Source organism: Musa acuminata, chromosome BXJ1-8 (assembly GCF_036884655.1).
Source record: "Musa acuminata AAA Group cultivar baxijiao chromosome BXJ1-8, Cavendish_Baxijiao_AAA, whole genome shotgun sequence".
NCBI classification, from domain to species: domain Eukaryota; kingdom Viridiplantae; phylum Streptophyta; class Magnoliopsida; order Zingiberales; family Musaceae; genus Musa; species Musa acuminata.
Window position 1 is genome coordinate 42708932 of NC_088334.1, and position 24103 is coordinate 42733034.

The 24103-nt window shown below is 39.8% G+C and overlaps 3 protein-coding genes and 1 pseudogene across 6 annotated transcripts; 2 read left to right on the top strand and 2 right to left on the bottom strand.

Moving 5' to 3' along the window:
* Nucleotides 1–50: 50 nt before the first annotated feature.
* Nucleotides 51–6724, bottom strand: LOC135585900 (LIM domain-containing protein HDR3-like). Of its 2 annotated transcripts, none has more exons than XM_065079808.1 (12): nucleotides 6365–6721; nucleotides 3802–3953; nucleotides 3540–3621; nucleotides 3261–3375; nucleotides 3058–3178; nucleotides 2856–2939; nucleotides 1970–2089; nucleotides 1620–1832; nucleotides 1478–1540; nucleotides 1289–1404; nucleotides 854–912; nucleotides 51–608 (listed from the first exon to the last, which is right to left on the bottom strand). In XM_065079808.1, the coding sequence occupies exons 1-12, from the start codon at nucleotides 6408–6410 to the stop codon at nucleotides 259–261; spliced, it is 1521 nt and encodes a 506-aa protein (XP_064935880.1). In that variant the 5' UTR covers nucleotides 6411–6721; the 3' UTR covers nucleotides 51–258. The 2 variants fall into 2 exon arrangements, with proteins under 2 accessions (XP_064935880.1, XP_064935881.1); XM_065079809.1 differs by lacking the exon at nucleotides 51–608 and adding an exon at nucleotides 647–777 and having other exon boundaries at nucleotides 6365–6724.
* Nucleotides 6725–9547: 2823 nt separating this feature from the next.
* On the top strand, nucleotides 9548–16893 carry LOC135584399 (serine/threonine-protein phosphatase PP1). 3 transcript variants are annotated; one of them, XM_065079811.1, is made up of 5 exons: nucleotides 9841–9980; nucleotides 13675–13960; nucleotides 14328–14887; nucleotides 14960–15174; nucleotides 16650–16893. In XM_065079811.1, the coding sequence occupies exons 2-4, from the start codon at nucleotides 13948–13950 to the stop codon at nucleotides 15146–15148; spliced, it is 762 nt and encodes a 253-aa protein (XP_064935883.1). In that variant the 5' UTR covers nucleotides 9841–9980; nucleotides 13675–13947; the 3' UTR covers nucleotides 15149–15174; nucleotides 16650–16893. The 3 variants fall into 3 exon arrangements, with proteins under 3 accessions (XP_064935884.1, XP_064935883.1, XP_064935882.1); XM_065079810.1 differs by having other exon boundaries at nucleotides 13675–13790; XM_065079812.1 differs by lacking the exon at nucleotides 13675–13960 and having other exon boundaries at nucleotides 9548–9980.
* A 1141-nt stretch (nucleotides 16894–18034) lies between these two features.
* On the top strand, nucleotides 18035–18928 carry LOC103995028 (Bowman-Birk type proteinase inhibitor DE-4). Its single transcript, XM_009415512.3, has 2 exons — nucleotides 18035–18245; nucleotides 18338–18928. The coding sequence occupies exons 1-2, from the start codon at nucleotides 18125–18127 to the stop codon at nucleotides 18595–18597; spliced, it is 381 nt and encodes a 126-aa protein (XP_009413787.1). The 5' UTR covers nucleotides 18035–18124; the 3' UTR covers nucleotides 18598–18928.
* Nucleotides 18929–21988: 3060 nt separating this feature from the next.
* Nucleotides 21989–23858, bottom strand: LOC135680352 (putative receptor protein kinase ZmPK1; annotated as a pseudogene).
* Between the last annotated feature and the right edge of the window lie 245 nt (nucleotides 23859–24103).

Here is a 24103-nt window from a genome sequence, read left to right on the forward strand (position 1 = left end):
CAGCCGGAGTTTCTCTCTATCAAGAACAATTTATCATGGATATACATACATATTATTTACATCCTTGTAAACCAGACATTGGATAATTTATATATAAAATATTGTTTGGAACTTAGTATTGCAGCTGCTGCTTTTACTTGAAACATAAAGCAGTATCAACCATGTGGCTCCCCAAGAAAAATTATGGGACTTGTGAGCCAAACCGTGCATGAGCAACTCACTCTTTGCAATAACTGCTCACAGCAAGAGAAGTCATTTTCATGTAGGAAAGCTTCGTGTTAAGCGGATATGGTCCAGGGTTCGCGGAAGCCCATATTTATTAACAGCTGCATTGGCAGCTCTGAAACCTTCACCATAGGCTGTTGAAGTGTCATGAGCAATTTGGTACATGAAGAATTGACCAAGCTTCTTCTCAATATCCGACTTCCCTGTTTTCTTTGACAATGGCATCCAGGATGATGACGACGAAGAAGAAGAAGAAGATGATGAGGCGTAATTGGATGAGGATGGCAAAGTTGTTGACCCTGGCATCACCTCAGATTCAAGCCACATATGGGAAAGAGCCTGACAGATGCCTTCCTCCACCTCGGCGCTTAAATTACGGTAGCCTGGTAGGAAAAGGAAGAATTGGGAAAACAAATCCAACCAATCAGTCAAGAGGAAACAAATAATGAGAGCAAACAGTGTTTCTAGAGAAAAGGAGAAAGAGAGTTGGATCCGACATCTAGTGATGAAATTGTTTGCAATTTCACATCTAAAGGAGAATCATAAAGGCATCTGTAAAAAAATAAAACTATTTGAAACTTGACACCAAATGATGGAAGAATCGCAACCTAAACAATCGAGAATATACCTTTGAGACGTAACCAACCATGCATTAGCTCATGAGCAAGGATCGAACCTGTTAATAGTCTGCATATAGAAGGAAAGGAAAGATCAGGATACCAGGCATAACTTGATGAATGAAATGCATATTAGCGGTTCAAAGAACAAAATCTTGACAAAGTGACTTCCATGTGCATCCAGTTCAGCTTTCACAAAATCCTACCCTGATATCACAGGAAGCACAGGTTCCTGTATTGCATAAGCATGTTAACATAACATGACACGGTAAAATACCCACATGTCAAATATATTATCATATTGGATAAATAAGTTGATTATAACATAATGATCTCAGCACTTCAGTTAACTATGATCATGCTACTGAATATAAAAAGAAAACTAAATCAGTAATTGCATAAATAAAGTTATCTGACTTCCAACATGATAACAAGAGGAGACCAACCTGGGAAGGCCATACAAAACGAGAATTGCAGTAACTTCACATTTACGGGTCAACTTCTGTGGGCAAGTCCGCATGTCCAGAATTCTGTTTCCCCAAATTCTTGGCCTTTTATGTATCTATATGTTGGGAACTAGAGAGCTCAGACATCAACAGTGTCTATCATAATCAAAATGGAAGGAGATTGCTTACACTGCTAATTGTTCGTTCCTCAGTAAGACATAAGCCTCTTATTTCGGGCTTGTGGTGATGACCCTGATATGAAAATGTTTGAGAAATTAGCAAGTTTCCAGGATATGCATGATAAAACTTGAAACAACCAAAGAAAGCTTACATCTTTCTCTCCTTCTATGGCTTCATTAAGAGCCTGCCTTTCAACCAATAGCATTGGAATTTGTTGATCTATTCTCATGTACAGTCCTTCATAGTAATCTCTAATTGAATGGTACAGGGCTTGACAGTCACCAGCATCCATGATGGCAGAATCAAGACATTCTATGCACAAGCTACGGCCTTCTCCTAGAGAGATATATCTAGTACTTCTTGACTTCAATACAAAGTAAAAGAAGGAAAAAACAGATATTATTTAAGATGGATGTTCTAGATATCATGAGCATTTCTTTTGCTCTTAATGACAATTTTCATACATGAAAGTTCCTCCAATAAAACAATTGTCTTCCATACCTCCATTCTCTCACAACTACAGCATCGAGGTGTGCGGTCATGTTCATGTGAAGGACAATATTTTTGGCCCCAAAAGGGGTGAGCTCTATACTCAATTAAACCAGCCCTGTTTGTTGGTATCTGTTGAGAGAAAAATGAAGAAAATTCATTTACATGCTTGCTTGCTTATATTGTAGCATGTTATTTCTAACTCAACTTTTGTAAGAGAAACAATTAAACCATTTCTAGAAAAACTAAGAGACATATTTTGGAGATCAATTAAGCTACCAGTTAATTCAAAAGTTCCAAATGGAGAAGGAAAAAGACACCACTGACGATATTCATCTTTTTAAGAAAAACATAAGTAGAAGATTCACTTTCTAAGTTCAACAGCAGATTCAAGTTTGGGTCAATAATATCATTGTTACAAAACCATAACTATTTGCAAAGCTTATCTATTTGAGTTTTAGAGGTCTCTAACACACGTGGGATCCCTATCCAATAGTACAACATCTATGAATGTCAAAACAAGAAAGTTTAATTCTCATTGTGATACAGATTTCATTCTGGAAAGGATTCAGTATCACTGTATTGAAATAGACATATATGCTGATATCTAGAGAAAACTTCAATGATGGTTCTCAAATCGACAATCAATGATATCCAGTCAAGTTAAAGCAAATAATAGTCTATTAGTCTCTTGATTTGCGCAAGGAGGAGATACAATAAAGCCCAAACAGTCTGTGACTAACATATATAGCATGAAGTACCCACAAACAGGCAACCTAGAACAACATGAACTTCTGCATGGAAAATTATTCTGTAATTTTCTAATGGCAGTGTTTGTTAAACACATTTATTCAGTGGTAAATGACAAACTGCAAAGTATCGTGACAAAAATTCTTACAAATTCATGGCAGACATCACATTTGGGGTGATGCAACTCCTTATAACACAACTTGTGGTATGGATTACTGCCTGACAAAGAAAACTAAAACAAGCACCATCCTTAAGATCTGCTTCACACAAAAAACAACTCAGAAAAGACAGGTGCCAGTTAATTATTTAACATGCTTTAAATAAGTGAAGCAACACTTTTATCAACACACCTCAGCCTCATGAATAAGCTGACCACAAGCATAACATCGAAAGCATTGTGGGTGCCAAAAGATTCCCATGCAGCTTAAGTAATGTCCACAACCTATTTCATTGTGACAAACACCACAGATTCTGCAGGCCACAATGAACAAGCATAGTTGTTAGGTAATGTGATGTAGGAAGATGGCATATAAACTAGAATTACAAATCAAACCTATATCCTCTTGGCAAAAACTGTACAGGTTGATATGGTTGAGATGAGGGCATGCTCAAACTTTCTTGGATAGCTTTAGCTAGCTCATCATCATCATTTCCCTGGCCCTTGTATCCTGAAGATATCTCAGAAAATTGCCAGACAATAGGTAATCAGCACTTTAACCAACCTCTTCAACATGGAAGGGAAACCATATAATTCAAAATCAAGAAGCTAGACTTATAATTTGAAGAAGACTGAATAACTCGAGTATCAGCTCTCCAAATAGTTAAAACCTACCATTAGGTTTCTTGGCATCCTCTGCAAGAGAAAGGGCAATCGCATGATCCAAATCTTCATTTTCACCCTTCGATTGGTCATCCTGATAGTAGCTTGTGCAAAAAAAAATTCATGCAATGACATATAAGAAGAGCAAATGGACACCTTAATGAAATTAAGATAAATTTCTGAAAACTGTGTGTATCAATATGTAATGAGGATAAGGCCTATTCTGAGAAATTTGACATCCAATCTGCACAGCCAAATGAGATAGAATCTTTACCACTGGTTTGACTGGTTTATGCAATGAGTTCTCTCCCCCAGTTACACTTGAATGGTCTCCATTTGACACTCCAGCATCTGTTCCTTTGAAAAGCTTGCGGAGCCACCTCATGAAGCGAGACCTTCTCTCAATAAATGATGGAGCTGTATGTCCTGATCAAGTGATGAAATTTTATATTACTATAAGATCATGATCAAACATGAAATTCGCTGATAACATGCCCATCATGTTATGTAATTCTTAACAAAAGAAGACTTGATGCAAGCTGTGTTATTTACAGCTGACATCTTGAACATGTGAAGCTCGTGTTTCCTCTCTGAAATGCCATTTTCCCAAAGATATTTCCATTGAAAGTAGAATACTCAACATTCACTAAATAAATTCTCTTAGTGATTAGAATAAGAGTTTGAATAATGTGAGGTGCTGATGCTTAAGGTTTCATGGCATTGCATAGCATGACAATCCCTATATAAGAAAATAAAAAAGATCTCTGATAAATTTTAGCCACTTGAATAAGAAAATATTAAAATGATGTTTATATTTCTGATACAAACATTTTTATCAACTAGATAAGAGTCATTAACATATAGACATCTTTGCTTATTTTTCATCATGCAGGTTTTTATATTGTGGGCTTATAAAGTACTGCAGATTATAAATTTTCATATAATAATCACACATGCTTGAATGCATATATACTAAACAAATATATATGCAGTATGTACCCATGCACTATATATGAGTAATTGTATATACAATATACACAAAACCTATGACATTAATGCAAATACATGTGGATAACATTTATTCCCTATGTGCATCTAAAAAAAAATTGTTCCTGAGTCCTGAAACAAGGGGAACCTTGAATCAGAACAATTAAATGATCAGGTATTCAAACTTCAAAAGTCAACCAGTAGGTTAGTTTATACACAAATTGCACAAAGAGATTTTTCTTCGTGACATAAATATCAATTTCTATGGTCCACTGTTGCATTACAAAATGATTTATTGTTGCAGCAGCCAATATGCGACTAAATGGAACGAGCATTTGTCTTGTTCTGGGGCATGAAAGGACCACAGGAAGTTGGTGATGCCCTTTTCAAGGCATCCAGGGGAGGGTTAGGCAGGCAGTGGCTCTAACGAATAAGTGAAGGATGGATAAGAAAATTTGTGTGAGAGAGTTGACATCAGTAGCAGAAAGAACTATAAGATTCCACATGGGATCATTAAATCTTGACAAGTTTCTCTATTTACGAAGAATGATCAATATGCGTTTATTGTAGAGACAGATCAACCAGGATAAAAATAAGGATTATTTCAATCCTTAGGATTTTCATCACTCTAGTGTGGAGTTATGTCAATGAATGTCTTCTAATTCTAAATTTGCTCTGATTAAAAAGCAATGTCCCACAATTTCCTCGCTTAGAACTCTCTAAAGCCTAGCTAGAGAAGAGAGAGATAGATAGAGAGAGAGAGAAAGAGAGAGAGCTTAGGGCTTCTTCTGTTGGTTCACATATGCTAAGATTTGTGTATTTGGAAGCTGAAGCTAGGTGAAGCTAGAAGTGGGAAATTATCAAAAGCCCCTATATTTTGAGGAAGACTAGTCATAGTGAAACTATGGTGCATAAATGAATGCAACTCTATCAGCTTGTGACATATCAAACCAAAGCTATAATTTATGTCCATGTCCTTCGTCTAAGGAAAAAATTGACACTGATAATACATTCTTTTCTGTGATTCAGACATGACAGTGATTTTTTCACCTAAGACTATCATTCACATGGGACTTCTATCCATGTAAAAAAATGTTTTGATCTGCTCAATTTTTATTCCATTGCAATGTATTATTGACCACTCTCAGATGCAAACCCAATATGTAAAACTTGAATTGGTTGGGGTTGATTTGATTTTTTTGTTTTTTATGTATGGTAAGGAAATTATTTGAATGAGACCTTCCTTCTGATACCATGTTAAACAAACTACTGGTCGTTATCACCCCATCTAATATCTCAAGCTCATAGATGAGACATGATCTTTCCTTTTATCTTCTTAGCGTATTGAATTGAAAGATTTTTCATCTATTACTTTATATTTTGCGTATTGAATTCTATTTTTTCATCTGTTACTGTATGTCACTGTGCATCTGTGGAGTGGATAGTTGACTGAGTGGCCCTGCAAATACTTTTGAAGGAATTTGATGCTCTTACAAAGTCACACGTCAGCGTCAAGGAATTAATGCTCATTTATCGATTCCTGTTGATATCCACAACTCACCTCAAGAACCTAGACTGTAATTGGCATCGCCATCAACCCTCGCAAATTCTTTCAAGGAAAGGGCGGTTTATCTACATAAAAGGGTTCTACAAGAAGACGAAAAAGGTAGATGATTCCAGAGTTTGTCCTTTCCAAATTGATTATGATTCATCTAAATGTTACGAATACCATCGACCGATAAGTAGCCCTAAAATAAGCACTTCGATATTCTACAAAGACTTCGCATAAACAGATCTAAGAAACGAGCCATCAAGAAGGAATCCAAAAATAGTAAATAGTTCTCTGTTACCTTGGACGCGAGGCCGGGAGTGGCAGCTGGAGTTGGAAGAGGCCATTGCGGCGGCCGGAACCGGTGCCGCGATTCCACCACCAAGAGGAAGGGGGGAAGAGAATGGACTCTGAGGGAACAGGATGTGAAAAGGAAGGGATGTAAAGGGGAGGTGAGGTTGGAAAGGAAGGGAGTGGGGTGGAGCAGAGGACGGGGGCGGCGGCCCAACGATGAGGCATCTCAAAAAGCTTTCCGCAATTAAGTATGCACATAGAGAGAGAGAGAGAGAGAGAGGTATATAGATATATAGTGGAGGGAGGAGGAGAATAGCGTGAGAGGGACGGTGGAGGGATGGAAAGAGAGATTCCTTCGTCTCCAAAAGGAATGCGTAGAGCGTAGAAGGAAAGAAAGAAAGAAAGAAAGAAAGAGGAGCGACAGGGAGAGGGAGAGGCGAGCGGTCGCGCTTCGATATTTCAAACAGGGTCGACGTGGGTCGGATTAACCGAACCATGTTACTCTTTTGAGGGTCTCCCTTCCGTACCACGCACGCAAAATCATATATACATAATATCCCCTCCAAAATAAGTATTATATCATTTCGGCTCTCCTTTTTCCTCGTTCTTCCGAGTTTTGACGGCTTCAAACTCGCAGTTTTTATTCTCTTAAAGAATCTTTAGTGTTCTAATGATTTGATTTCGTTGAAACTCATATTATGCTTTATTGTAAGAGCATTTGACGTTCGATGTGTTTTCCAGCAACTGTTTCCTTGCACGGCTTTGGAGTTTAGACTCGCATCAATATTGAATGATCTGATCCATGGATTTCACACCTCTTCGTGAGTGGCCAACTTATACATGTCTGCTATCTTTTCTTCGTGACTTAGCTTTCGTTTCTCTTTCAATATCTTATTTTTAAGAAAATTGCATGTATATATCCTTCTCAATTAAGTGATTTCTATATCTTTATAATATTTTAAAATGTACATGTTCAAGTTAACGCTTATGATTGTTATTTAGAACCCTAAATACTATTATAATTTGTTAGAGTAGAATTTGATTATCCGATTGGCTTTAAAGTCACCTTTATTCGAGCTTATGTCTATCATAAACTTGATGTTAGAAGATAAGTGAGTTTGAAAAAAGATCACGTCGAAAGCATACTTAACAAAGCTCATCAATGCTTAAGTCAATAAGTATTATATTGTAATATTTTGATTAGTCCTATATGGTAAGATTAAGATCAATAGTTTAATTCAAATGAAGTTGATAAATCAATTAACCCATTAAACACATATTTTGATCACATAGCATGGACTAATTATATATTTTTAGCGTTTGGGTCTCCATACTTTAAAAAGTTACATTCACATTCCTACAGTTATAAAAGTGAAATAAGTATATCTATTTATTCTAATGATATTAATTTTATCAATAAAAAAATAAAAATAAAGGGTAAAATATAATTTTAGTATTCGATGGTAGACATCGTCGGTGGCGAACAATAGCATTGCTTGCATCAATGGTGGCAAACCCCTCTCCAATCGCATCTACATTAGAATCAATGTAGATGTTGAGCGGTCGTCGCCCTCTAATCCATGCTCCCTCGACAAGCGTGTTAGATTGCCTTCCCAGTGAGTGGTTACTACTGTTGGACTAAACCATCACCACCGCTCGTGCCTCCTTGATCATCCGCAACACCTCCCACATTGGCTACTGCTTCTTCACCTCGATTGCTACGCATACCATCGTGACGTTCAATAGCATCATAGCTTCTCCTCGAATGCCTCGTTCCCGGATGGCCTAAGGTCCTTATTGAAGTTGTTCCACTCCTCCCGCATAAAGCGAACCCCCTTCCAGGACCTAACGAAGGAACATGACAGTAACATCCCCTAGTGGGTCAGCTTTGTGTAAGAGGAGGAGCCGTGCTCCTCCACCGGGGGATGTTCACTCTGTGCAGTAGGAGGAGCTATGCTGATCCACTAGGGGATGTCGGTGTCGTACTCCTTCACTAGGTCCTAGAAGAGGGTCCATTTCGTGTGAGTGGAGAATCAGAATGACTTTGTTGAAGTCCTTGGGTCGTCCAGGAACGAGGCATTAGAGAAAAAGCTGACAATGTTGCTAAACATTGTAGTGGGTTACATAACGATCGAGGCGGAGAAGCAACCATCTATGCAGAAGGTGCTACAGATGATCAAGGAGGCGTGGCGGAGGTGATGGTCTCATCCAATAACAGTGACCACTCGCTGGGGAGGTGGTTGGACATGATGTAGAGCTTGTCGAGGGAGCATGGATCGGAGGGCTACAATCGCTCGACATCTGGGTCAGCATTAACACAAATACAAAGCGAGAGGGGTCCGCCACCACTAGCGGCAATAACGCTATCGTTCGTCACTAAACGTTAAAATTATCTTTTTACCATTTATTTTCGTGTTTCCATCGATAAAATTAACGTCGCTAGAGTAAATGAAGCTAATTATTTTATTTTCATATCCACCAACTAATTAGATCAATATGTAATTAGCCTCGCTTGAGCATCACTCTATCAACTTAAGAAATTAACAAGTTAATTAGTTCATTAAACTTGGATTGTAATATATGTTGTCTAGGGTCACAAATTTAGTTTATAGAGTAAGGGATATTTTTAGGTGTCAATATGATGATGATGAGGTGTCAGCATGTGATGGTGGCGTGCAGGAGTCTTTTAGATGTATCATCGTCCACATATCGTAACTTTTAAAAAAATTACATCAAAAAGGTCAGTTATGTATGGTATATAATTTAAAACAATAAATATTAGCAACAGTCGATCATAATTAACCTAACTTTTCTAGATGAATATTAAGTAAATGGATATATGCTATCCTAATATTTACAAGTGTAAATCTGTAATTTTGAAAAAAAAATTTAAACTTATATAAAAATTTAGACGTTTATATTATACCTAAAAGATCACATATATATATATATATTTTATTTTTTTTGTATATTACAAAATATGCACCGAGTTAAACATCTGCCGCACCGAACATTCCCGCTAAAAGATTTCTGATCCCACATGGCTAAAGCTGGACCCACTTGAAAACGTTTCTGAGAACACCACGTAGGATGATACGGACTTAGGTGAGGTCGTTCGGTACGCGTAATCTCACTTGGGAAACACCGTAACGTAACCAAATAGGATATTTTTGACACGGAGTCGATAAAACGCGGCAGTGATCACCGCATTCACCCACCTACCCTCCCTTCCATCGGCACTTTCGCCGCTCCGTCGGCGGCTTCGCAAACCCCGCCCCGGTCACTCCTTCCTCTTCGTCGTTCCCTCCTTCACCCTCTCATTCTTGTCTCTCCCGATCTTCATCGCTGTAATCGTCCGGTCGCAAGAACACACACTTGCGGTTCGTGCCAACAGGGGCGATTAGGAGGAGGTTTTATTTTTGTTCGATCGATCGTGGTCGATCTGATGGACCCGGAAGTGCTTGATGGCATCATCGGCCGGCTGCTGGAGGTGCGGACGGCGAGGCCCGGCACGCTGGTCCGGCTCGCGGAGGCGGAGATCCAGCAGCTCTGCACCGTCTCCCGCCAGATCTTCCTCGGCCAGCCCAACCTCCTGGAGCTTGAAGCCCCCATCAAGATCTGCGGTCAGCTTCGACCTGCTACCTTCCCTTCGACTGATTTGCCTTGTTTATTTCTTGGCTTGATCGTGGCCGTGGCTCGTTCTTGGATCCCAGGATTACTGTGCGTGTCCCTTTGTTTGCTGGTTTTGATTCGATAATCTGGAATTCGCTTGGGGAAAGCAGGACAAATTAATTATATCAGATAAAGTATACGAATTAGGGTTTTTTTAGGTGGAAAAGAAGCTGAGTTTGTTTAGGAATCACAGATAAAAAGCATAACGTTCTTTTAGGTGGATGGATATCCAAGGGTGTTTCTTGACTCTTAGAAGTCATGATATTGTAATATCTACGGTGTCTTATGCTTTGTCATTCCTGTTCCCCTCTTTGGTGCTAACTGTCGTTTTAGATACTGTGCCAATTAACCTTTCAAAGTGGTCAAGAAAGTTTAAATTACAAATTCCTTGTAAAATTAGTAACTATTAGATCTTTACTTAAAATCTATATAAATATCGTGTATGATATCTATATCTCAAATTGATAGTGCAATATCTGCACCCATTCTTTAATTAATTTCACTCACTTGATTTAAATATGAAGATGAAAATCTGTGTTTGTATGAGGAGAAGCAGGTACTGCTTGTTTGCTTCTTGTTGATCACGAGGGTCAAAATGAAATCAAGTTGACAGGCTACTACCAAATCTGTTGAGGCTATGTGCTTTGATCTCTAGTTGGAAAAAGCTGTTCTCACATGCAACTGGATGATGGAAGTAGGTTTTGCAAATCTAAGTGGTTCTCCAATTGAGGTACAAACTTGTGAAAGATCTCACAAGTTCAACTGATTACTCAACTTGGAATGTTCACTTAGGATAGCTTGCTGAGCTGTTGAGGTGTCCAAGGGTTTATGCAGATCATATCTCTTGTGAAATATGAACTGATTCATCAACTTGGAATATTCAATTATACTAGGTTTACGCAGACTACAGCTCAGTTTATCTTGCTGCATCATGGCATGAATTAATTGCATGCACCAGATGATATATAAGCTCCAGAAGTAGTGGACTAAGTACCTGAAGGTTCCTGCTTTTCCTTAAGTGAAAAGGAGAAATGGAGCTACAGGAAAAATGATTGAACAGGAAGCTTCACTAAAAGTTTACAGAAAACTGATAGATGCAATCATGTATATGATACAGCCACAATTGGTCATATAGAGTCAATACAAATGTTTACTTGATACATGGAATTTGTCTTTTGATTTGAACAATCCATGTATTTAGTTAACTAATTTGTCACTCTGATCTTTCTGTGACTGATTAATGAGGATCAAGAAGTAATTTGATAGAAAATCATGATAGAAGTGGCTTTAATTTATAATGCAGCCTATCTACATCCAGCAAGCATCTGTGAGTCATTTGCTACATTTTTTTCATATCCTTTACATGTATTGAGTTGCTGATCTGTGCTCTTGTGATTGCAGTATATTTTTGTCTGTTATCTTAATGCCTGTTTGGTGCAAGGAAAATAGTAGAAGATTTTCCTCTCTTTCTAGAAGTGTTTTTCATATAGAATACATGTAACAGACTCTTTTTTTTTCAAAGGGTAATGTGGTGAAGACGGGATTTGAGTCTATGACCATGCAATAATCTATCAATGTATTTACTTAGCTTATCTGACACCTTCGGTTGGCACGTAACTTGCTTGGACCTTGTGATACATGAACTTAGATTGGCATGTAATTTAATTTATTTAGTGCAAGTTGCTTGTTTAATTCCAATTTTAGCTTTACACCACCTATAAATGTAGTGTCTTTGAAAATAAAAATTATATGTATGAACATTTTCTATAAAGTGGGGCCATCTCATTGTTGTCATAATAGGAAACAAATTAATGTGATTTCCCAACATATCAACATGTAAAAGAATGATGTTTTGGTACAATAACAATAGGAAGATAATGCATTATATTTCACATTAGCATTAACAATAATGATTTGTAAAACCTCATGCAACAGCATATGTAGAGCCATGCTTCAAGTTCTATAAACCATCTATTTTTTGAATTTTATAATGTAAGATAGACACCTGAGGAACACATATTCAGACCTGTAAGTTGAGAGTTCCCACATATACTAGGCATGAAGAAGTAGTACAATAATCTTGGTGGCAATTTCTGGCTCATATGTGTTCGCCAACAAAGAACCTAGTACTCTGATCACCATTGTCAAACTGGGTCTGTCACACAAATGTATCTGATGACAGAAGCTTGCTGAACAACTTCTTACATGTTTGAAGTGGTAATTTAAAAACAAGAAACATGACCAATGTATCACTGAGTAATCCTGCACAAAATGCATTTAAGTTATTGTTGCATTCAAATTTTTGATAGAATCAGCTATGGTTTTAAAAAGTGGTTTATACTGCCTGGTGGTTCAGTCAGCAGACTGTTTGGTGGCATGTATCAGGGCTATCTGCATAATCAGACGGAATACAACATATGTTGCTGCCTAATGCTGCATGATGGTTAATGATTCAAGATGTAGTTGGATTTTTTATGTTTCTAATGTTTGGACTTCTGCTAAGCTTGCATAGTGAGTTTTCATATGGTCATAGGATCTACTCATGTATATTGGACTAGTCATGTGATAAATAAACTATAATTTACTTTATTATAATGTCATATATTTGCTGCTAACTTGCCTTATTATGCTTGAGTGTGTTATGATATATTGTTGTCTACATGTTAAATGTGCTGGGTTGAATATATTTCATTAATTATTTTTATATTTTATATATTTTTCAATAGAATAATGTTGTGTGTCAATATGCTGCATGTGCACTTTGTGGTGATATGACTGCTTGGACATTGCTTCCATTTTTTCTAACCTTGTTTGCATATAAACCCCTAGATCAAATTATTGAATTTAGTCTCTGGGAAAGTCTTGTTCAGAGTTGACCAATAAACCCTCATTCATCAAGTTGGTTGAACCTTTTGTTGACAATATTTGCTATAGATAGGCTCGTTCAACTCAAGTCGATTTATCTGGGTATCCTATGATTAGTATTATGTAGATTCAAATCTGGAATGGCATTGAACTATGTTTGGGTTTTACTTCTGGTGATGGGTTTAAGGTTTGGTTACATGGATAGGAATCAGACTTAACCAATTTTGTAATAAATATTTTTGTATTTTTGGTGTCAAAATGAACTGGCCAAAACAGAAATCTGAACCAGATTGGTGCACTTGGTTCAGTTTGGCTCAGTTTTTCCCTTTCAATTGTGATCGCTTTGTTTTGGAAAGTTGAAAACCAAGCAACTATCAGTGCAATTTCAGCTTCAGGTCTAAATAATTCTTTAAATGGAACCGAACCATATCTCATATATTTATATATATTGCATATAAAACCATCAAAATAATATGTTTTGACTGTATTTTTTATATAAGCTTTACGCCCATAAGTTTATCTCAGACATCTTTTTTGAAGCCAAATAAAAAAATGAAAAGAATAAAAAATGTTTGCTTGATTTTGATTCTTTTTTTTACTATGGTTTGGTTTGGTGTAAAGTTCTGCAAATGAAACAAGTTCAGTTTGGTACAAAGTTTTCATAAGACTGAACTGAACCATGTGGCATGTGCAGACCTTATCACTTTTTCTTTTTTAATTCTATCTTTTTTTCCTTCTTCAGCCCAAGCCTTAACACTCTTTTTGTTGCTGCATTTGCAGTGCTGCAATGACCAGAATGTTAGGAAATTGTTCGTCGATGCCTGGCTGCTGTTTTATGCATGATGAGGCACCCATGGCTGATCTCAACATAGACGGGCCATGGCTCTTTGGCCAAGGTAGCTGGTCTGAAGACTGGTTGCCATCCTCAAATGTGTTAGTTGTTGGTGCAATTCCCACCCCCTGGCGCTTTGGATTTCATTGAATATTGGCGCATAAGGTTTTGCAAGATGACACCAACTCTAATTGGCGATGATGAATTGACAACTGGGAAAGATGATGTTAATGTGTTAGTCCTTTGACATCACATGGTCGATAAACCGAAACATATTGTTTACTATTAATTATGATTTATACTATAGGTCTTCACCCTGTCGTTTTCCTGTGAAAACTGGGACATATATCTATTGCTGCTTGCTTGTAGAGCCCAAAACATAGCCACATGTCTAAACTCATAATTACATTCACCTTAGAGCTAACTCTGCTCCTTTGTAGTTATTTAGAATTGCTAGAGCAATATTAACATGCAATATTCACACAAATGCCCTTTGTTTGATGTAAAGAGAGATGATCATCTTGTTAATGTTTATACGCCTTATGGTCATTGTGTTGAAGTCCTTTACTGATTGATTATTCCTTTACTCTTTGTGTTTCAGGTGACATTCATGGCCAGTATAGTGATCTCTTAAGGCTTTTTGAGTATGGAGGTTTTCCTCCAGTTGCCAATTATCTATTTTTAGGTGATTATGTGGATCGGGGAAAGCAAAGCTTAGAAACAATATGCCTTCTTCTTGCATACAAAATTAAGTATCCAGAGAACTTTTTCCTTCTGCGTGGAAATCATGAATGTGCTTCAATAAATAGGATATATGGATTTTATGATGAATGTAAGAGGAGGTTTAGTGTGAGACTCTGGAAGATCTTCAGTGAATGCTTTAACTGCCTTCCTGTAGCTGCCGTTATTGATGACAAGATCTTATGCATGCATGGTGGCCTTTCCCCTGATCTCTCCAAGTTGGATCAAATTAAGAGTTTACCTCGGCCATGTGATGTACCTGAAAGCGGTTTACTATGTGACTTACTTTGGGCAGATCCTGGTAGAGATGTTCAAGGTTGGGGAGAGAATGACAGAGGGGTCTCTTGGACTTTTGGTGCTGATAAAGTTTCTGAGTTCTTATTAAAACAAGATTTAGATCTTGTCTGCAGGGCACATCAGGTAATAGGTCTAATATGTTCTTGTTTATGAACTTTGATTAATGTTCATATGTCTCCAATCCATGCTTTGCAGGTTGTGGAGGATGGCTATGAATTCTTTGCCGACAAACAACTTGTGACGATATTCTCAGCCCCAAATTATTGTGGTGAATTTGATAATGCTGGTGCTATGATGAGTGTTGATGAAACTTTGATGTGCTCTTTCCAAATTCTCCAGCCTGCTGAAAAAAAACCAAAATCTCTGTTGCCAACCAGAATTTAACAACCAAATAATAAACTATGATCAAGGTCAGTCACACCAAAACCACAACTCTTGTCTCCTTACATTTGTTAATTGATCTTCAAAATTAATAATAAAATTTTTGTAGTATTTCTGTAAATAACTCATTCGGCCATCTTCTTAGATTGAGGCTATATTAACTCTATTACGTTGACACTATTGTGATGATTGAATACTGCACTTGCTTAGGCTTGCATTTTCATCTTGTTGGAATTTCAGATTGCAAGCAAGCCTTAAATCAGATATTAGTGGAGAGCAACTCTTTTAGAAGAATGTAACTGACTGATTCAATTGGGGTTTTGACATAGTCATACAGATTTATTGTTCGATGGAACAGGTATTGATGACAAAAGAATTGGATTTTAGGCTCCTCTAGACTTTATGGCAGGATACTTAAATTAGTGTTCAATGAATAAGTTGGGAGAAGAAAAAAAAAAAGAATTGCAGGAACATTTTCCTTCTTTTGGTAAAGGTATTGATTTGTCTTCTAGACTTTGCATTGGTAGGAGGCTCATGCACTAGGCCATCCTGTTTTTGGACAAATTAAAAACCTAGCAACCTTGCCCCACTATGTATCTAAGACTTGCAAGGGTTGCAATCTCTTATTTCTTTATGAAACTTCTGAAAGCAGAGAAGTTCATGGATCTCTTGAGAGAGTAGGCTCTTTGAATAAATCCATTATCTGTGATAAATTAGGATTTGAGAGATATCTTTTCTGCAAAATCACCGAAATATGCTTCTTGACTAATATTTATGGAAACCACAGTTTTACTCTTATGGCATTTGTTTATCCATGAACTCCGATGTCAGAGGTTTCAGCTTCCTTTAAGGTCCTCTCGTCATTTAAATACACAAATGAAAATAACAAATTTGTCAATGATATTTTAATTTCTCACATAACTTCTGTGAAACTTTAGTCCGACTGTTTCATCTCTAAGCTTAAATGATTTTATAAATGGAGATCTCTGCATGAAACTGGTGGCTTTTGAGATGGTGCCAGATTGGGAAAGGACTTCACCTGCAGAAAAGAAATGCTCAAATGCCCAACTAAAACATGAAATTAGGTTCATCTGGATATTGTGGGCCTAAAAGAAAATGTCATCTCCCTGCACATGAAAAATTTGGAGCTTAAGCAGGTGCACGAACTGGTTCAATAGATATCAAGGTCTAGAAATCTAGAATAGCTTTGGATATCCACTTCATCAAGAATATGTCTTTGGTGAAACAGGCTTGCGCCGCCCTTTCACTTTCGATATTTGAATTTACAAAGTTCCTCGGGCTCGCTAAACCTTTTCCCAGAACATTTGAAAGTTAGCTGTGATTGCTATTTCCTAGCATGCCTGAAACTTCTCAACCTGTTCTTTTGTTGCTTGTGCTTCATTCTTGGCTGCTATTTGATTATTTTGTTTCTTGATTGGGTTAGCCGCATAAATTCTATAGCCAAGAGGGTCTAACGTCCGTGTTCAAAAACTATGTTTGCCAGGTTAAATCGACTGCATCAATTGAAGATAACAAGGCAGCTGATACTCTTAATTATAGTGAATTTGAGATGCAGTTAAAGAGTGGTTGTAATAAGATGCCATTGGCTGCATGGGCGTCTGCTGCAATCAAACTCCCGGACTTCATCGTAAATGTCAAATTCCAGAAATTATTTTTTTGTACTCTGAAACTGTATTGTATGTGCACATATTTCTTTCCATATTTCTCCCATTTGGAACGATGAAGAAGCATAGCTGCAACTCTTATCTAGAGAACATAGGGTAACCTCTATCGGGGATTCACATAACTTGAGTAACAAAAGAATCTAACCAATCTTTTTTGATCTACATGAACTAGTTAGCAAGACCAGCTACAGAAAACTTGATGTAGGTCTAATAATTCTTTTTCCATGTAGGTCAAATAGTTTGACTCGTATTGGCTGCTACAACTTATTAGTTAGGGTGAAATAGGAATCTTGTTTTGTTGCTGCTCTTATTTTGTTGACCCAATTCACATTTTACTGGACTTGTTTGTTGTTGCTTAACAAGCACACGTTGCCTGATTTCCAGTCGTAAGTGATAGGGATTACATATAAAAATCCATCAGCCAATGCTTGGGAATCACAAAAATATATATTTTAATTATTTATACTTCTTTTTTGAACATTTAGCATTTACGGACGGAATCACTCGATTTATTTCTGAATAAACTTATTTCAAATTCTATCTTATTTAATAATTATCTCTCTATTCTCATTATGACTATAGTAACTATGTATATTTTACTATTTCTTAATCAACTTGCACGCTGAATGATTCTTAATCGTCTGATAGTTATTCTTGTCTTATTCCTTGTCCAAGGTGTTAACGCCGTAGCACATCAGCGTCGGAATTAAAAGCATCTGCCAAGGTATATGCCTCAGCGGTGTTCGTGGAATTTTGACAGCCGAATCTTCGTCGACCAAGGGAGACGAATCCTTGTTATGGAAATCAAACATCGAGAGACGAAGAGTCCCAAATTCTCTCTCAATTTTCGCTTGTGATTCACGGCCCGTGGAGTCGATTCCTCTCCTCAAATCGACTCGGAAACAGTGGGGCAATTCGTGGTAGCGAGTCGCGTGTCCGAGTCATCCCTTCCAACGGATCCTTATCTTGGAAATCACACATCCAGAGACGATTCGTCTTTCAATTTTCGCACGTGGTTCACGGGCCGACGGACCACCCACCGACTCGGAAGCAGCGGCGATTCGTCGTAGCGAGTTGCGTGGTCGAGTCATCGCTTCCCTCGTTCTGGATAAGCTCGCCAGATCTTGATGTGGATGGATGTCGACGAAAAAAAAATGGCAGGCGTTGATCACAAGCGCACCCACCCACCCACACCATAAAGCACGCCACTTCCGCCCGTGGATAAACCCAAGGCAGAGCAGCCGAGACTTGGCAAAGAAAGAAAGAAGCGAAAGCGCGTATAGAAGACGCAGATATGAGGTACAACATGGTGGTGTTCAGCCTGGTCCTCATGGTGGCGGCCGCCTTCTTCGCCTCCGCCACCACCACCGCCTCCTCCTCCCACCCGGAGCTCCGCTCTGCGCTGTCAACCAAAGGTCAGCGTGTTCTCCCAACTCTTCCCCAGCTCGATCACGAGATCGACGCCTAACTAATCAGCTTCCTATTTGGTTTCTGGGTCACGCAACAGGGCACGAAGAAGATGGAGAAGGAGTAGGAGAGAGGAGCAGGCAGAGGAGGACATGGCCGTGCTGCGATCGGTGCGGCGGGTGCACCAAATCCACCCCGCCGCAGTGCCAGTGCCAGGACATGGTGAGGTCGTGCCACCCATCGTGCCGGCACTGCGTGCGCTCCCCGCTCAGCGTGTCCCCGCCCTTGTACCAGTGCATGGACCGGATCCCCAACTACTGCCGGCGCCGGTGCACGCCGGAGCCGCTCCTCGCGCAGTAGTATTCGAGCCAATTAGAGGGTCCGGAGGTTTTGCCTTGTTCTGCTTGAGATTTCCGTGGTGGTGTTGTTCCCACCCTATCGTCTCCATTCACCCATCAATAGCGATGTTAATAGTGGAAGGCATTCTCACCCATCGACATTCTGCTTTGTTCTTCATCAGTTAATTTAGTCCCGTTTAGCGCGCCCAATATTTGCAAGGAAACAGTGGATGCGATCCGCTTCCGGGAAATTGTTGTAAGCTAAAGCATCGTTGATATCGGTGGTTGTACACACTTAAATTACAACAAAATGACGATGCTTTCGGCCAGCGATGTCGAATAATACCCTTAAATTTGGACGCTTTCGATGTATTCTTCTCACCAAGTGGGAATAAAAGAATACTTTGGGTTCATTAAAAATAAATAGCGGTTGTTGACAAGCGTTGTGATTCTGAAGAAAGATAAGGAAGACGCAATAGCAAGGAAATAATCTTTATTGATTACTTGGATTTAGTCTGCTTGTTTGAGACTTGGTGTGCAGTCCAATTTGAGTCAGGTTTCTGTTGAAAGCAACTTGGGGAGTACATGATCCATGTTGGGTCTTTTACTTCTCTCTTCTTCCAGGCAACAAACTGCCATCTCCACCAGCATCTCTGCTTGCTTTCAGTTGAATTGCCCCTCCGGTCTCCAATCCATTACATCTCCTCGTTGCCCCATTCTTTCCTTCGGTGCGCGAACTAGGCTCGTCGGTCTGTCGTCCGCTCTCTCTTCCGATCCCAAACTCAGGTTAGCTACGATAGGATGATGTGTAAAAGCAAAAGTTACTATAATTAGTTTGATACAGTATCTATTTATTCAGGTAGAAAGGGAGAATTTTTTTTCAAGAGCAACAAAATTTTCTCGTGCAGTTGAAAAAATCTCATTTGTTATCATGCCTCTACAAGATTGAGCTTCGTTAAGGATATCGATCTTGGACCGATACAACGAAAATAGTTTACGGGAGAAAGACTTCGTGAGTGAGTTTGCTAGTTGATCAGTCGTATATATGTGAGAGATACGTTGTTGATGTTTAACAACTTGATCTCGCACGAAGTGATAATCGATAACAATACGTTTCATGCATGATTAAAATACTGGATTGATATATAAATAGGTAGCTCTAACATTATCACAATATATTATAGGAGTAAAGACAGAGTTGACGTTGAGTTCCTTGAGGAGATTTGTGACTCAATTAAGTTAAGTAGCAACAGTAATGAATGCATAGTATTTAGCTTCAGTTATAGACCATACGATTATCCTTTTTCTTCTTAGAACTCTAACTGATTTGATTTACTCCAAGGAAGATAATATACCTTGACGTGGATGTTTTATCATTAAAGTTCCCCACCCAATCAACATCAACAAAGGCATAACGATGAAGTGGGGTGTATTTACGGAGAAAGAGATCATGATTGAGGGTCCATTTAAGATACCGTAAAATTCATTTGATTGCAGACCAATGCATAGTAGAAGGTTGGTGTATGTATTGTAATGATTTATTAACTGCAAATGAGATATATAAACAGGTGAGAGCCAAGTACTTGTCGGTATTAAGTAGAGTCCGTAGTAGGGCTTCCATCACAAGTGATTCACTAGTAAAAAGGAGATTTGTAACTTCTTAGTCATGTTTATCTTTGATAGTAAGTCTTGAATATACTTTCTTTGTGATAGGAGGAGATAGGAGGAGACCTAAAATGTAAATATTACTTCCATTATCAAAAAGTAACTAAGGGTCCTAGAGAAAATCGATCAATTACTTTAGAGGTCAGTTACTGTAGTGACAGCAGTGATCAAGGAGGAAGAGGGAAGAGGTGGGTTGCTGGCAAACAAGTTCTTGTTGAAGGAGGTATTTAGCTTTGTGTTGGCTGGTTTAGTTGTGCAATATTCAGCAAAGCTGCAGATCTTTGTTTAGCAGTTCCTGCGACTAGGGATTTGGGCCGTGAAGAATGTGAAGAGTATTGCTACGTGGAATTCTGGCAGCACGGGTGCTTCCTCGGTGAGGATCACTATTGTCCTTTTCTTAGAAGTGACACAGTGATGCGCAACAAGGGAATGAAGAGTTCGCAGCACTCGAGATGGCTCGATACGATGTTTGAGAGGCTGAACAGCGAGGAGGGAGAACACATCGCCTGCGATGTCCTAGGCTTCCTTGGTGGTGGGCAGGCTGTCGATCTTGAGGAAGCAGTTGACGAGGAGGTTGGGTTGGCGCTGGAAGTAGCTATTGCCCGTCTTCTCACGTTGATGATGGTGTATTTGATGTCCAGGGCGAAGAGTTCTTGGATGATCTGCTCTACCTTTTTTATGATGCTATTGTTGAAGCCGCCATACAGGTGGCGATCGCTGGAAGTCGTTTGGGCAAGCAGATTTGTTCAGCTGAATGCGTAGCCTGGAGGAGCAAATCTATTGTGAGGACTGCTGGTGATCTATTAGTTCTTGAAGTCAGTCACCATGAACTGCACCTCTCTGTCAAGTAGTTAGGAAGAGGGAAAACAAGCATATCACTGAAGTCATGGAAGAGGTTACCGACATATCCGCTAGTGATGGCCTGAGCATCGTGGTTGATGGTGCATCGAGGAGCCTTACTGCCTATTTCGACCGCGAGTTCTCTGACACCTTTGAGGCAAGCCTCGTCCCCCTTGCGAGGAAAAGGATGAATCTGCCATAGTTCTTTCTGCTCAGTTTTCGATTCTCGCACATGTATAATAGATGAGGCATTCCGGGTATGGCTAAGTTTCACTTCACAGATTTCTCGTCGAGTAGCAAGAGAGTTAGTGAAGGTTTTGGAGACCACGTTGCTAGTACTGGGCCTAGAAATGATGTGGTCTGGAGACTGCTCTGGAGAGAGCTATAGTAGTGCAATGCTGTTTGCAGTGCTGGAGAGAGCTACAGTGCTATTTGCAGAATTGGAGAGAACTACAGCAGTGCCGTGCTATTTGTAGTGCGGTAGAGAAGCTGCAGCACTATTGGAGAGAAGGTGCAATGGATTGTAGCCGTCAGAGAAGAAGGTGTAGATCTACTAGAGAGCGACTTTTTGCTGATGAAGAGAAGGGCAGCCTCTTGTATGGATTAGACGACGATGAGAAGAGAGCGTCATCCACAACACTCGCACTTGGACTCTCACGAGGAGTGGTTGCGTCGTTGCTCAGGTGTTGTGCGAGTGGTGGTAGATAGCGAGTGGTGGCAGAGTGCAGTCCTGGTAGCAAAGAACACAGCGAGGAGATAAATGTTACTCTAAGGCAAAGGCTTTGATACCATGATAGAATGAAGTGTAAGAGTAAAAGCAAAAGCACATTACAATTAGTTTGATATAATGTTTATATATATATATATATATAAAGAGAATTTTTCTCAACCGAGATTTCCTCGTGCAGTTACAGAAATCTATCAAGCTCAATGAGCATGACACCATAGCTGTAGACGTCGACCTTTGAGGTGATGGGCAGATTCGAGGCCCACTCGGGCGCCATGTATCCTCTGGTTCCTTGAGCACAGGAGATGCCAGAATTCATTCAACCTCTTTTCAACAGCTTCGCCAATCTGACGACTGTAATCTTGGGCTCGAACTCAGAATCCAATAGTATGTACTCAGGTTTGACATCACAATGGATGCCCCACTCGAAGCACTCACGGTGGAGAGAAAGCTAAGCCTCTGGCGACGCCCACAACAATCTTGAACCTTTGGCTCCACCCCAACATGCTCCCATGGAAGAGGTGCGCCATGCTCCACGAACTCGGAGACCAAATGCCTGTGCTTGCCTTCCGAGCAGAACCCCCATGTTCTCACCAGATTCATATGGTAGATTCTCCCTGTCAATCTCAGTTCGGCCTAGAACTCCTCTTCTCCTTGGATTACGTCCTCTAGCTTCTTCACGGCCACCACCCTCTCGTCGTCTGAGATGCCCTTGTACATGGCTCCTGAGCCACCGCAGCCGAGCTCGTCCTTGAACTTTGCAGTCTCTCCCTTCAGCACTCTGTATATGAACTTCCTGAATTGACTGGATACCACGTTGTCCCCTTCTTCCAGTGCTCGAGGATGATCTCCTCTGAACGTGAAGAACCATCCTGAAGTAACGAACAGGATTTGGATCAGGCCGAATGCTGATACGAACCCATAGAAGTAGTAGACCCATTTAGTCCTTCCGTTACTTCTCTCATTTGCGATGGCAGAACCAGTTGTGCCCTGAACCTTACCACCACCTTATACGGGACGATGCTCTTCTGAAACACCAACTCCGACGATCGCTTTGCCTCTTGGGACTTTATGGAGCGTGATGCTTCGGATGTCCGGGGAGCTTTTCCCATTAAAGAAGGCCTATAATGCAGGCCTTAGTAGGAACAATCCCTGACGCAGAGCCGCTTACAAGATTCCAGGGAAACCCTGATCGTAGAGTTCAGATGGATGCCCTAGAGGTTAGTCTCGGGTAGCTCCACGAGACTTTATTCCTCGGATTATTACTGTATTGGGTAGCTCCTAAGGTATAACTTGTACGAAGATGTCGAAAAGGGTTTCTCAACTTAATTCCCTCAAGTTAGTAACTAGAGATAGATAAGTATGAATGTGAATGATCAAAAAGTGATCCCCTTCATTATGTTAAAGGTAAACTTTTATACTTGGTTGTAGCCTATGATAATCTCTTACTGGCCTTTTATCTATGCGGGGGGACAATCTACAACTACATATCTTGGATCCTTGTTTACATGAGCAAACAGGTTGAGTGTGACATTCGTCTTCTCCTTCTAGACATCACACGAAGGTCATGTGTTAGATGATGATGTTCTCTTTATTATTTGTATCCCTCCCCTCTCATGGCGTGCTTCGGGGGCTTTATCAAGAGGGATTCGAAGTGAGACGTCTAGATTATCCGACATGTTATGCTTATGCCTATTCAATTGATTATTCGAATTTACATATTAGGCGGACATTGACGGGGTTGGGGGCACCCAACCTGCGCCTTGAATCAACAACCTTCATCCCTTAGCAATGGGTCATTCCTCGTCAACAAGCCCTCCTCGAGAGCGAGGTATTCACGACACTTAACCCTCCGGTCATGGAGGTTGATAACAATGGGGATCGATTTCCTGACCTCCATATCTCAATGACAAAGAAAGCAAGGGGCCAGTTCCCGATCTCTGTAGCTCTTGGTAGTCATCATTTTGGTCAACTCCTTGAACCTCTAACCTTGCGAAAGTGACAGCAGCAACCTCCAACCTTGTGAAAGCAACAACAATACTCTTGATCATCGCCTCTTTAGCCCTCTATGGGGTCCAACAAGTAAGGTGCAACAATAGTAGGAGCCGCAATGCCATGCACTGAAGAAGGTTTGATTTCTCGATCTTTATGTCTTGGTAACAAGGGAGGTTGGGTGCTCGACCTTCCTACCTTGGGTGGAGGAGGGGAGTAGGGTTTCCCAACCTTCATGGCTCAATGGCAACAAAAAGGGAGGGTGGGGTTTTCCAACCTCCATGGCTCGGTGGCGACGAAAAGA

Coding starts and splice junctions, on each gene's coding strand:
- LOC103995028 (XM_009415512.3), top strand. CDS start 18,125: ATGAGGTACAACATGGTGGTGTTCAGCCTGGTCCTCATGGTGGCGGCC. Junction 18,246..18,337: donor CTCTGCGCTGTCAACCAAAG/GTCAGCGTGTTC, acceptor GTCACGCAACAG/GGCACGAAGAAGATGGAGAA.
- LOC135584399 (XM_065079812.1), top strand. CDS start 9,803: ATGGACCCGGAAGTGCTTGATGGCATCATCGGCCGGCTGCTGGAGGTG. Junction 9,981..14,327: donor AGCCCCCATCAAGATCTGCG/GTCAGCTTCGAC, acceptor TTTGTGTTTCAG/GTGACATTCATGGCCAGTAT. Junction 14,888..14,959: donor TTGTCTGCAGGGCACATCAG/GTAATAGGTCTA, acceptor CATGCTTTGCAG/GTTGTGGAGGATGGCTATGA.
- LOC135585900 (XM_065079808.1), bottom strand. CDS start 6,410: ATGGCCTCTTCCAACTCCAGCTGCCACTCCCGGCCTCGCGTCCAAG. Junction 3,179..3,260: donor TTTTTGCCAAGAGGATATAG/GTTTGATTTGTA, acceptor TGTGGCCTGCAG/AATCTGTGGTGTTTGTCACA. Junction 1,833..1,969: donor GTAGTTGTGAGAGAATGGAG/GTATGGAAGACA, acceptor TTTGTATTGAAG/TCAAGAAGTACTAGATATAT.